Raw genomic sequence first — 13,568 nt, 5'->3', positions numbered from 1 at the left:
AGTGTTACTCTTGACACAGTCTCAAATCCTCAGTCTTGAGCTTCACTTGGTCTCATATATCTTTGGTCTTGGTCTTAATTCGGTTTTATCCCCTTAAAATCGTGGTCTTGACTTGTCAACAACCCCTTAAAATCTTGGTCTTGACTTGTCCACAACCCCTCAATTGTTACTCTTGACACAGTCTCAAATCCTCAGTCTTGATCTTCACTTGGTCTCATATATCCTTGGTCTTAATTCGGTCTTATCCCCTTAAAATCGTGGTCTTGACTTGTCCACAACCTATCATTGTCTTACTCTCGACATGGTCTCAAATCCTCAGTCTCGATCTTCACTTGGTCACATAGATCCTTTGGTCTTGGTCTTGACTCCTCCTTAAATTCTTGGTCTTTCACATCAAGCTCTTACTTCCACGCTGCCATTTTGTTTTCCTGCCAACGTACCATGCCTTCGTAGCAAAGCCGGTCCATTCTGATGACCGACGATGATGTCCGCTCTGTGTGGAACTTTCCTCTCTCTTTGACTCACGCCCACCTGCGGGGAAAATTACTTTTTGTGGGTTTTGAGCCTCTCTGTCCTCTGTGAAAGCCAACCAATGAATCAAACTATTTTCTGCAACTGCACAATCATGGCGTCCTTCCCGCACTGGCAACAACACCCGCCCCTTCCAGATATTGGGAGGCCTGCGAGTATCGACAGTTTTAGCCAGCTTTCACTTAGCGTGTACTCTAAAGTCCGAAGATCATTCTGGTTGAAGAAAAGACGCATCTGTATTTTTGCAACCGAGCGTGTCCCTCGTCTAATCTCTCTGGCTGTTGACCTTCACCCCCCCCCCCCCCCCCCCACCACCACCACAGCGAGCGGGTTTATCTCTGCCATCGACAGTGCTTGTAACACTGAACTGCCTTCAGTTACAGGGAATTCTCCATTTCACGGGCACGGGGTATTTAGCGGGACCAGAACATTTATTTGAAGAGCATATTTTTAGCGCAGGCAACTCGCCATCGGGGCCGAGTTGGCTTTGTCGTGCGCGACCGCAGCAAGTTTCTGTTTGTCTTAGCCATATTTTGGACACGTATGCAGGCAGCGCTCGTTTCATTTTCCCCCTGGAAACTTTTCATTGTCGTCGGGTTTATGCGCCCTTTCTCATAAACGAGTCCTTGGACTTTGAAGGTTCATGCGTGGGCTGCTCTTCAATTATTGCACAATCACTCGTCTTAAAAGTCGCCGGACACGGGTCGCGAATCGGTCGCTTGAACTCAAATCGGCACTTTTTTTTTTTATTATTATTTTTTTATTATTATTATTTATTTTTTTTTTTTTTACTCAAATCGGCACTTAACGCGGACGTCTGCCATTTGCCAACGAGCTCGTTTGTTGGCCGAGATACGAAACCCGAACTGTGAGCCCAGACATGCCGAGCGGTATTCCGCCACGCTGTCCTCAAACTAAGATTTCTGAATGGACATCATGCCGAAGTGAGCGACGATTGGAGCACGACGGCAGACGAGCGATGAGAGACGTAGAGTTGCCAGGCAACCTGTGAATCATCATGCATCGTCCTCATTTGTAACTCGGGGAAAAACAGGAGGCAAGGCTTCTTTTCTTTTGATTCATTTATCTTTCAACGACAATTCAAACTTTGTAATTCTCACATCATTTATCTTTCGATTAACTTCATAATCCTTCAGCTAATTTGGCGTTCAGCTTTCAGCATTCCCACGCAATTTCCGCAGAAAAATGCACTTAGTCCAGTTTATTATATCAAACTATATTTATAATTTAATATGTGAAAGTAAAGCGTGGAGAGTCTTCGTCGCTGGAACGTAGGCAGTACACGGGGCAATCGATCATTGACAACAGCCTCTCAAAATATCCACTTTCTTCTTTATCATCCGTTTTCTCTCTTTGTGGCTATCGGCTTCGTTCTTGACAACCGCACCATGTTTTTGTGGTGCAATTAAAACGAATGCAATACAATTTATCTATTGCGGTGCAGTTTCCAACTGTAATTTTTTCCCTTGGTGATCCACTTCACTTGTGTTCGGCTTGATCGTGTCGCTCGGCTGCTTTCTGGTTCAGAATCGCAGACCTTTGGACTTGACAATTTCCATTTTAGCTTGAGAGGCATGTGACACTGAAAAATGTGCATTTGACTAGGGATCGACCGATTATCGGCCGAGCCGATTATTGGTGCCAACATTTGGCATTTTGACAAATACCGGCATCGGCCTTTTTTACGAATCCAAAGTTGGCATCTCACTGAGCAGTGAATGCTTGGGAACGTTACGAAATTGAGGGTTTTCATCAAGATTTGTAAGATGTTCGCAGACAGTTTTTACTTGTCGCAAAGACATTTTGAACATATTCAGAAATGCTTTTACTGTCTGCGAAGATTTTTGAAACCTTTTACGAACCCTGACGAAAATGTGCTTACATTCACATGCATTTGCTGCTCAGTGAGATACAGGGAACTTTTTATTTATGAATTTATTAAAATTTCTATTTCATAAAAAAATTCAAACGGTGCTGACACTGGGAACTCCCTACACTTTTTATTTTTAATTTTTTTTTTTTTAAATAAAACAAACATTTTATTTAAGAAATTATTATTGAAATGTCGGAAAACTTTATTTACAGCGAACTATTTACTTGCTTAGTTTTTAATTTATCTTAACACATGCTCTTAACCCTAGAAGCAAATTTTGTTATCATTTTTAAACAAAGCTGTCAAATTAAAAGATTATTATTTTTTATGCTAATATTTTGATAAATTGACTACTTATAAAAAAAACATATTGAAAAAACCATATTGGTCTATCACTACATTTCACATGTAAAAAGAAACATCAAACATATTTCGTCTCGGTGTTTTGTGGGCGAACTATAGGACTGAAAATGGACAACGTCATGTCTCGTGTTGTTGGTAAGGTAGACAATAATATAGTGCGCGCGTGTGTGAGAATTCTCAAGCGTGTACACTGTCCGCATAGAAGATGTGCGAGGTGACCAGGTGTTGCCCGCAGGACGTGAAACAGCGTCACCGGGGACGTTGGAGCGTGACTCATCGTGCCGAGACGTCACGCTACTTCGTCACGCGCGCGCACGCACGCACGCACGCACGCACGCACGCACGCACGCACATGCACACGTGCCAGCACACTTCCTGAATTTTGTGAGTGTGTTAAAGAGAAAGGACAAATGAAGAATATTTCAGTGGTGCCTTAAGATACAAGTTGAATTCATTCCACACTTGGAACTCAAAACACTCAAATCAAGTTTCCTCATTGAAATGAACGGAAATGCCATTAATCGGTTCCGGCCTACATAAAAAAGTCTCGAGTTCAGAGTGCCGCTGTTGATTGACAGGCTGCGAGACGCAGGAAGGAAGTCGGATCAGGGTGATCCAAATGATGGCACACGCACGCTCCTTTTCCTCCTGGACGGGCCGTTAATGCAACAGACGGACAGCTGATGAGAAACAGCTTGAAAATGGAGCTCGCAGTGAAAGTTTCCGACACGCTGATTGGAGGCACGTGCGAGTATGAGAAGCCGTCAGGGACAGAATTCACAATTACTTCTCACGGGAAACAAATGAAACACTCTTACACAACTGAAATGCTCTCACATGCACAACGCGCTCACTCTGACAGCACTCACACACACTACTGAAAAGTACTCATACACTCGCAACTGAAATTTGTTTTTGTTGACGCTTATTAGCACATTTGGGAATATGAGCGCATTTCAATATATGAAAATATTTGATGATGATACATGAAAGACTTTTCAGTTGTACGTGTGAGCGTTTTAGTTCTTTTAGTTTGTGTGAGGGGAAAACAAATCAGTACTGCGAGAGTGTTTCAGTAGTGTGTGTGTACACATTTCTGTAGTGTGCAGATTTCAGTAGTTATTATGAGAGTGTTTCCATAGATGTGTGAGATCAGTTTAAAAGTGTTTCAGTCTTGACTGAGAGCTTTTCAGTAATGTACACAAGAGTGTTTCAGTAATATATGTGAAAGCTCTTCAGTATTGTGCATGAGTTTTTGTAGTGTGTGAGATCATTTAAAACGTTTATATAAAAGTGTTTCAGTTGTGCTTTGAGAGCATTTCAGTAATGTACACAAGATTGTGTCAGTAGTGTACGTGAAAGCACTTCAGTATTGCGCAAGAGTTTTTGTAGTGTGTGAGATCATTTAAAAAGTTTACATGAAAGTGTTTCAGTTGTACTTTGAGAGCATTTCAGTAATGTACACAAGATTGTGTCAGTGGTGTATGTGAAAGCACTTCAGTAGTGTGTGAGAAAGAATTTCAGTAATGCGCATGAGAGTTTTAGTAGTGTGTGAGATCATTTTAAAAGTGTATATGAAAGTCTTTCAGTCGTGGTCTGAGAGCATTTAAGTAACGCACACAAGAGTGTTTCAGTAGTGTACGTGAAAGCACTTCAGTATTGCGCATGAGTTTTTGTAGTGTGTGAGATCATTTAAAACGTTTACATGAAAGTGTTTCAGTTGTGCTTTGAGAGCATTTCAGTAATGTACACAAGATTGTGTCAGTAATATATGTGAAAGTACTTCAGTATTGCGCAAGAGTTTTTGTAGTGTGTGAGATCATTTAAAAAGTTTACATGAAAGTGTTTCAGTTGTGCTTTGAGAGCATTTCAGTAATGTACACAAGATTGTGTCAGTAGTGCACGTGAAAGCACTTCAGTATTGTGCATGAGTTTTTGTAGTGTGTGAGATCATTTAAAAAGTTTATATGAAAGTGTTTCAGTTGTGCTTTGAGAGCATTTCAGTAATGTACACAAGTTTGTGTCAGTGGTGTACGTGAAAGCACTTCAGTATTGCGCAAGAGTTTTTGTAGTGTGTGAGATCATTTAAAAAGTTTATATGAAAGTGTTTCAGTTGTGCTTTGAGAGCATTTCAGTAATGTACACAAGAGTGTTTCAGTAATATATGTGAAAGTACTTCAGTATTGCGCAAGAGTTTTTGTAGTGTGTGAGATCATTTAAAAAGTTTATATGAAAGTGTTTCAGTTGTGCTTTGAGAGCATTTCAGTAATATACACAAGATTGTGTCAGTGGTGTATGTGAAAGCACTTCAGTATTGCGCAAGAGTTTTTGTAGTGTGTGAGATCATTTAAAACGTTTATATGAAAGTGTTTCAGTTGTGCTTTGAGAGCATTTCAGTAATGCACACAAGATTGTGTCAGTGGTGTATGTGAAAGCACTTCAGTAGTGTGTGAGAAAGAATTTCAGTAAGGCGCATGAGAGTTTTAGTAGTGTGTGAGATCATTTTAAAAGTGTATATGAAAGTATTTCAGTCGTGGTTTGACAGCAATTCAAGTAAGAGTACACATAAATGTTTCAGTAGTGCGTGTGAGAGTATAATGTCCGTGATGCGTGAGAGAGATTTTTACTGCACGGCTTTAGCACACACGCACAAAGTCAAAGTGACGTCACTTCTGACAGCCCGTAGCGGCCGCCGCCGAATTCCGCCGACCTCCGTGCGGTCACTTTGCAAGACGATACGAATCAGTTGATGGTGACATTTTCTCCGCGGAAGTTATCTGGCTTCCACGCACGGCAGGAATGTCGACGGCGACGTCAAAAGGAAATTAATTTGATCCGTATCTTTTTGTGACATTTAGTTCCCTGTCATACATTTGCCATCATAAATAAATAACGTTGCAAACTGTCACGAGAGTGATATTTAATGCCCCGCCCACAAGTAAATTCCGAAGTAACCATATTCTTTCATATGATTTATATTGGCTGCATCGTGGGTTATATCTGCCTCATAGTACTAAATATCAGGGTTCAAATCTCAGGTGTTGGATTTGCTGTGTGGCATTTAGTGAAATATAATGACAATAAACAAAACTAGATTGTGCGACCTCCACCAAGGCCCAAATAATCTTAAACATGGCCATCTGTTGTTTACATTAAAAACCATCACCAATGTCAAAAATGGATTCAGTAAGTAAGTAAGTAAGTGAATATAGTAGCACAGTTAGTGGAGTGCCTCAGGAGTCATGCACAAGTACTCCGCACTTTAAACTTTTGTACGCACGTTACGCTACTTCAAGATCGGGCTGGGCAACATGGCCAAAATATTGAATTTAGTCACTCGGGACGATTATAAAATTTCATCAAAGGAATAACCCCCCAAAAAACATTTATTTTAAGTTACATTTTTTCACAAATAAATCATGTGCAAAATGTTCAGACAACAATAATGTATACCGGTTTTCATTTCATTTTTCACTTCAATCATTTATTTCATTCATTTGTAAAAGAAAAAAATATAAAATATTCTTCATTGTTGAATGTAATTATTGTATCTGCCCCCCGTTTCTCCCCAGAGTTCATTTACAAGGTAAACTAAAAAAAAAAAAAAAAAAAACATAAAATAACAGCAGCAAAATAAAAAATAAATAAAATTGTGACAGTTAGTCTCAGTCACAACTGTACTTTACAATATGATTTCTGACATTTATGACAACGGCATAATGTTCAAACTTTCTCTCGGCTCATATTTATTTAATAAGATTATTTCTTTACTAAGATTTTAAATAAGTTTCAACGTAAACTTAACATTCATAGCTTGTGCAAAAAAAATTGCTATTCATATCTTATGCATGGCTTGCTTAAATTAAATGCCACAATGAAGTAGCTAAGTAATTATTGTAAACGCGTCTTAAATCATTCAGCATTCACAATAACATTTGGATAAAACAAAACGTAATGACGATGTAGCTCATTTTCAACGATTACATTTTTAAAATGACGATTCATCGAATGAATTCGATTTACAGCCCAACCCTGCTCCGTGTCCACGAATGATTTATTTGTGGCCTCAAATGAAATGAAGGCGTGCCACTTACGGTTTCTTGATTTTACGCTTGCACTCTCACGATTTCGCTACAATTTGAAGGCAAGATAGATTTCTGCAGAAATTGCGCGGGAATGCTGGAAGCTGAATGCTAATAGCTAAATGCTAAGCTGAATGCTTATAAAAGGAAACTGAAAGATAAATTATGTGAAAATTAAAAAAAAAATGTAATTGTAGCTAAATGACAAATGAATAAAATGAAAACTTGAAAAAAAAGGTGGGATTTAATCACTTGAGAGAAATGATCGTTCCATTTGCTGTCGGTTCGTCTCCCTGGAAAGGCCACGTTACCGCCGTTGACAGGCCGCCATTTGCTCTGCAGGTAGCCGCAGAGTGCCAAAATTGGATTTATTTAACAGGATGAGGAAATCTGCTGCAGATTATATGGCGACTTTTGAGAAGCTCAACAGTCAAGACTCCCCCCCCCCCCCACCCCATGCGTGCGTGCTGAAGGAGAAAACGCAAAAACAAACAGCAGAGGAAAGCGCACGTCGTTTGCTTCACTCGAACGGGAGGCTGTTTTTTTCCGGAAAATGTGGTCAGCGTGGCAGGCGGCGTGCGAGGAAAAACAGCTGTGACGTCTCACCAAGGGCAGGATTACAGCTAAGCTCCTTTACACCGACGTAGCGGTGCTGCACGCCCACCCCGAGAGTCAAAACAGAACGCGCGCGCACAAACACGCGCGGCGACGTCAGCATCCCGGCGAAGGAGAGGAACAGGACGTCCCTTTTTTTTTTGGAACTTAAAAAGTGTCCAGCTGGGATTTTATATTGCCCGGGATGTCATTTCCTCAGTCAACATTCAACCTTGCGTTTCTATTTCGGTCGCGCTTTCTTAAACGGTCTCCGACTGCAGAAGGTTTTATATGCTATCATTAGCCCATCGGCAGGTTTACAATCACGTGCACAGACTTTGAGTCAAACTCAAATAATCGGTTCTGGAAGAAGGTCAAATCCCAGCTCATTTCAAAACGAAGAACAACTTTGCTTTTTAATTCATATTCAAAATTGCTCAAGATTGGCGTTTTGGCTGTAAGATATAATCGACAAAATTATGGAAAAAATTTTAAGCAGGAAATATTTGACTTTTCCATCATGGTTGGGCGGAATCCTCGCCACTCCAAAATCACTTCTTTCTGCCACCATGCAAGCTAATATTATATAGAAATAGACAGATATGTTTTTTTCAGGGCCTATACCCATGCCGATTAGAAGTCGTCAAGGAGGCCGATAACCGATATTTGAAGCCGATATTCATTTTTCGTAAAAAGGGGGGGAATATGCGGTGTTCGGTTTAGGTGAACGGTATGAGATTTTTTCTAATAGTTTTTTTTGGTGAGCTAACAAATACACGCATGCACGCACGCGCACACGCACGCACGCACACACACACAAAAAAAATAAAAAGCAATGATGATGACATTTCCGAATGAACAATACTGAGCTCTTAAAATTTTTTTTTTTAAAAATTTAAAAAGGGGGGGAATATTGGCGTCAACATTTTTTAAAATGCAAATGCCAATCTTGAACTTGTTGTAATGTCTTAAAACATGTTTATTGAACACATTTTCAGACTTTATTTCCGAGTAAAAAAAAATAATTTCTTAGACGATATACATTTCGAACAAAATGTTCAGGGAGCTCCCAAAGTTACCAGTACGTCTTAAAAAGTTAAATGGAAACTTAAATAAGTAAATACTTTGGCTCTCTATAGTTTGCCTACAGTAAAAAAAAAAAATCTCCAAAATTTTAAATATATCTAAAATCTTAAACTTTCACATTTATTTGTTTTAATGTCGAACAAAAACAGAAGGTTCAGAAGATTCCCTGGGTCAAAAGCATCTTTTATAAAGTTAAATGAAGATTTAAATAAATAGTTCTCTGAGATTATGATGGTTTTAGAATGACCTTTTATTGCTGTCAGATTACATCTGTGCACAATCGGCCTGACCGATTATCGGCCTGACCGATTATCGGCCTGACCGATTATCGGCCTATCGCTAGTATTAGATCTTATATTGCGATTACATGCCGTTGCGCAGCAGCCCAATCTCATGTTCAATCACTAAACTTCATATCTTCCAAAAAATGGCCAATTTAATACACCGTCATTGATCAAATGGCAGGACACGTCGCCAGCAAATATTACACTCTGCACTCGTTTTACGACATCGTTCATGGGAACAACATTTTTATTTTACGACGAATAGCCAAATTAAGGGTGGACAATGAATGGATGGCATTTAGAAAATTCTTAAATTATAAAGCATATCATGATAATTGCAAGTGCACCTCAATTCATGAATGCAACCGTCGGTAATGATTTGATTTGTCGTTGCTATTTTCGTACTGTTAGCTTGTCAAAGGCCTCCCGCGTGAAATGTCATACTTCCACAAACATGGCCGCCCTAAATTCCCGACCTGCCTTTCCATTATCGTACAATCTTGGTGCCACATTTATGGCGGTGTATTAGCGTGACATCCAGGTTGTAACCACGGCAACCGACATCCCTGGCCTTTGGAGTGGCGAGCCTGACGTCAGAGGAGCCACTGATTTCCTCTGAGGGGCTTTTTCCCTTTCACTGAGAGCCACGAGGGGTCCGCATGGGTGACTCAGACTACGATCATACATCGAAGCGAGGACGTCTGCCGGTACTTGAATCCGGTCTGTCGAAAGTACAAACATCGCTTACCGTCAACACAACAGGGAGAAAAGCCACTCACTTTGATTTGCATAAGACTCCCGGGGGGAGGGGGGGAGGGGGGAGGGGGGGGGGGGGGGGAGGGGGGGGGAGGGGGGGCAGGTGTGTTTACATTCACTTAACGACCGCGTCACACCGCCATCGCAATAAAACACAACTGACTTGGAAACTGAGTGTGTCTTTGCTAACTCAAGTGTTTAATTTGTTCCATTTGTAGCACAGCGTTTTCAGTGTTTCACGTTTAGCGGTGGTATCGCAACAGCCATTGATTTCGCTCCTGCAATGTTACATGCGCGCAGTTCCACGCCATATAGATAGCTAGCTAGCTAAGCTAGCTTGATACTGATAGCTAGCTAGCTAACTAAGCTAGCTTGATACTGATAGCGAGCTAGCTAACTAAGCTAGCTTGATACTGATAGCGAGCTAGCTAACTAAGCTAGATTGATACTGATAGCGAGCTAGCTAACTAAGCTAGATAGATACTGATAGCGAGCTAGCTAACTAAGCTAGATTGATACTGATAGCTAGCTAGCTAACTAAGCTAGATTGATACTGATAGCTAGCTAGCTAACTAAGCTAGCTTGATACTGATAGCGAGCTAGCTAAGTAAGCTAGATAGATACTGATAGCTAGCTAGCTAACTAAGCTAGATAGATACTGATAGCTAGCTAGCTAGATACTGATAGCGAGCTAGCTAACTAAGCTAGATAGATACTGATAGCGAGCTAGCTAACTAAGCTAAATAGATACTGATAGCGAGCTAGCTAACTAAGCTAGATAGATACTCATAGCGAGCTAGCTAATTAAGCTAGATAGATACTGCTAGCGAGCTAGCTAGCTAAGCTAGATAGATAGATTTAGCTTTCCTTTTGTACGCCTATCGTACGTCCAACGTAAAGCAAGCAGTATGGTTAGCAGGAGCGTTACAATGACTATAAAATGAATGGGTGATGCACGTGTGATGTCATTGATCAAGTGGCGTGCCTCAGGAGTCATGCACAAGCACTCTTAACTTGCTATTCATGCAGCCTACATGACAGAGCAACAACTTGCAAATTTAAATGTTGCATTTTTGCAAATTTACATTTTATATTTACATCGTTTCTTATGTGGGTTACTAGTTTTGAGTTGAAGGAGTCCGTATAATTTTTGCTTTTTAAATTAATCTATTCACAAATCATGAGCAAATAACAGAGACGAACAAGTTCCCGTCACACCCTGCCCATTCGCATATTTTAAAACACGCACTTGCACGTCATTCATCATTAAAGGTGGAAAGTGCTAAATTTAGCCGGTTTCGCATGCCATTAAAGTAAGAAGGAAGTACCAAGTGGCCACGGAGCGGTCAATTGACGTCAGCGTGTCTCGCGCCGCCCCCGGGCAAGCGCGATTGCAGATTGAGAACGTGAAAGGACGGAAGGTTTTTTTTTTTCCCCAGGCAGGAAGAACGCGTGCAAGTTGCAAGCATGCGCGACTTGACTCCGCCGCCTCAATCGCGAGAGTTCATCAGTCGCCGTCCGGGCGGCGTGCCCGCCGGCCATCTTGGTGTGTCGCGTGTGCGGTCACGGAAGTCAGATGAGTGCAATGCTGCCAGTTGACTTTCCTCCCGGAGTGACTCTTGAGCAAGACGGAGACGCGTTTCGGCACTTTCAAATTGCAGTCTGCTCACATCAGCCTTTTCTGATGTACAGTGTCTCACAAAAGTGAGTACACCCCTCAAATTTGATTTAATTCCAATTTTTCATGGGACGACACTGAAGAACGGACGTCAGTGCACCGCTTTTATAACAGTGTACATGTATTGCTCCCTCAAAATAACTCCAAATACAGCCATTGATAGTGAAAACTCTGGCAACAAAAGTGAGTGCACCCCGACAGGAAAATGACCAAAATGTCTATAGTTTGTGTGGCCACTATTAACTCATTCACTCCCAGCCATTATTTACTGAAGCAACTCCCTTCGCTCCCGGCTGTTTGACCGGATTTTGACAGATTTTGCAAGGCCCACAGAATATTGTGTCCTATTGCTATCAAAACATGGAAGCTACCAAAAGAAAGATGAGAGTCTCTTCTTTCATCAGGAAAATAAGTACATTTGTATCTGTTTCCATTTTGCAGCAATTAGCATTAGAATATAGCCACGTTTCATCATTATTCACCAATCAGTGGAGAAAACAGCTTTTTGCAACATAGCCCTGGTTGATCTCTTATACTCTGCTGTCACCTGCTGGCCGTTTTTTGTAATAACTACCATTGCTTTAAGTGTTCTCTTCAGTTCAGAGCCTTCTGTATGCTCTATTATTAATAAACAAATTATGTATAAATATGTCTTTGGGCGCATGGTCATATTTCGAATAGAACGTATTTATACGGTTGACAGATCTCTGTAAAATGGTGGCGTTGCATCGATTTGGATTGGAGTAGAATAGAAGCTAAAGATGAAGTGTTGAACCTCAGCGTGTTGTGCCGATTATGACATATTTTATGCCGTCTTGCCTTTGTTTGTGTGTGCCTTTATTGGGAGCACTGTTCATATTGTACATCATTTGGCCACTTAGGGGCAGTGTGGTTCACGTAGCCACATGAGAGTAGAAGGGAAAAGTCACAATCAAGTTATGTCAATAAAGTTGTTACGCCGGTGAGTCATGTTATGATGCTTGTCTGTACACATTCCTGAAGCGTTTTGTGTGAATATCGGTTCTTTTGAGTGATAAAAAGTGCCGCGAGTAGCGCGCCAATTAGCATTCGCGGGTCCGACTGGAGTAGGTCATGACGATTCTTTGCACATCTATAAATTGAAGCAGAAATCCTTGTCAAATGTCAATCAAATCATTTGGAATCAAAAATGGTGCAGAATCGAAAATCGCAGACCCAAAAATTCCGAATCGAAATCGCGAGACAGTCAAAGATTCCCACCCCTACAAGATCACATTTAAAAAAGGTGAACTTCCTACAAAAGCTTCCGAGCTCCAACATGCTTTTTGAATGTGTTGGTTCAAGAAACGTTTACGGTGCAATCTTGCTTTTACAACAATCGGCCTCGGAGCAACTGCGCGAACGTTGGGAGCGTCGCGCCCGAGCAAGCGTGTCATTGAGGAAGTTAACTAGCTTAGCGCATCGATTGATCCACGCAGACTCGCTTATTGATCAGTTTTAAATAATCTGTCTTGACCCGAGTTCCCTCTGTGGTTAAACACGAGCCCTTCTGTCGCCGTATTGATTTGGATGTCTGCGTGCTTTGCAGAGAGCCCGACATCCCCGCCTGGGCTCCTCTGCTCTACCAGCTGCAGCTGCTGGCCGTCGGGGACAAACCAGATCCGCTGGGTTTGCCCGTATCGGACCGCATCCGCATCGGCAACCAGAAGCGGGAACGCGGGAACTTCCATTTCCAGAGGGAGGAGTTCGGCAAGGCCGCACGAGCTTACTGTATGGCCCTGGATGTGCTCACCACCTGCGGCAGGGGTACGAATGTTTTAGCCACACACTACGTTGTTACTAGGGGTGTCAAAATGTGTGGGTTGATTCGGAGTTGATTTAAAGTAACTTTCTTTTTTTTTTTTTTTACGTGCGATTAATGACGCAGCAGACACGTCCACGTCAAAATTTAGCAGTGATAAATGGAATAATAATGCATATATTTGTGGAGACTGGGGTCAAGTTACTTCATGTTCAAGAAAAATGCAATGTTTTACAAATGCAGTTTTGCCATCTAGTGGCAGAAAATGACCTCAACACAAATCAATAACACACTCGTTTTCTACCATACAATACATATTTTTTTCATTTTAACTCAATTTGATTAATTCTTATGAAATTACTGCAAAAAAGATGCAGCCATATTTCTATTAGTTTCACTTTTCCCCCCCACTTTTAAGTTGAGTATGAAAACTTAAAAAAATAAAATAAAATAAATATTTGATTGTACATTTACATCAGATAAAATTTGTGATTAATATTGAATTAACTATTGAAGTCAT

General features: G+C 41.0%; 1 protein-coding gene across 1 annotated transcript in view; it reads left to right on the top strand.

Annotated features, from left to right (window-relative positions):
- The window catches only part of fkbp16 (FKBP prolyl isomerase 16), a 35,324-nt gene that overhangs the window by 16,661 nt on the left and 5,095 nt on the right, over positions 1–13,568 (top strand). The window contains exon 4 of the mRNA XM_086074245.1: positions 12,836–13,053. Within this exon, the coding sequence (XP_085930371.1) occupies positions 12,836–13,053 (218 nt within the window). The remainder of the gene's footprint in view (positions 1–12,835; positions 13,054–13,568) is intronic.

This window comes from Leptonotus elevatus, chromosome 4 (assembly GCF_054856555.1).
Source record: "Leptonotus elevatus isolate MCC_2025b chromosome 4, RoL_Lele_1.0, whole genome shotgun sequence".
In the NCBI taxonomy this organism is placed as follows: Eukaryota; Metazoa; Chordata; class Actinopteri; order Syngnathiformes; family Syngnathidae; genus Leptonotus; species Leptonotus elevatus.
Note: the sequence above shows the minus strand (reverse complement) of the source record. Positions and strands in the feature narration are given on the sequence as shown.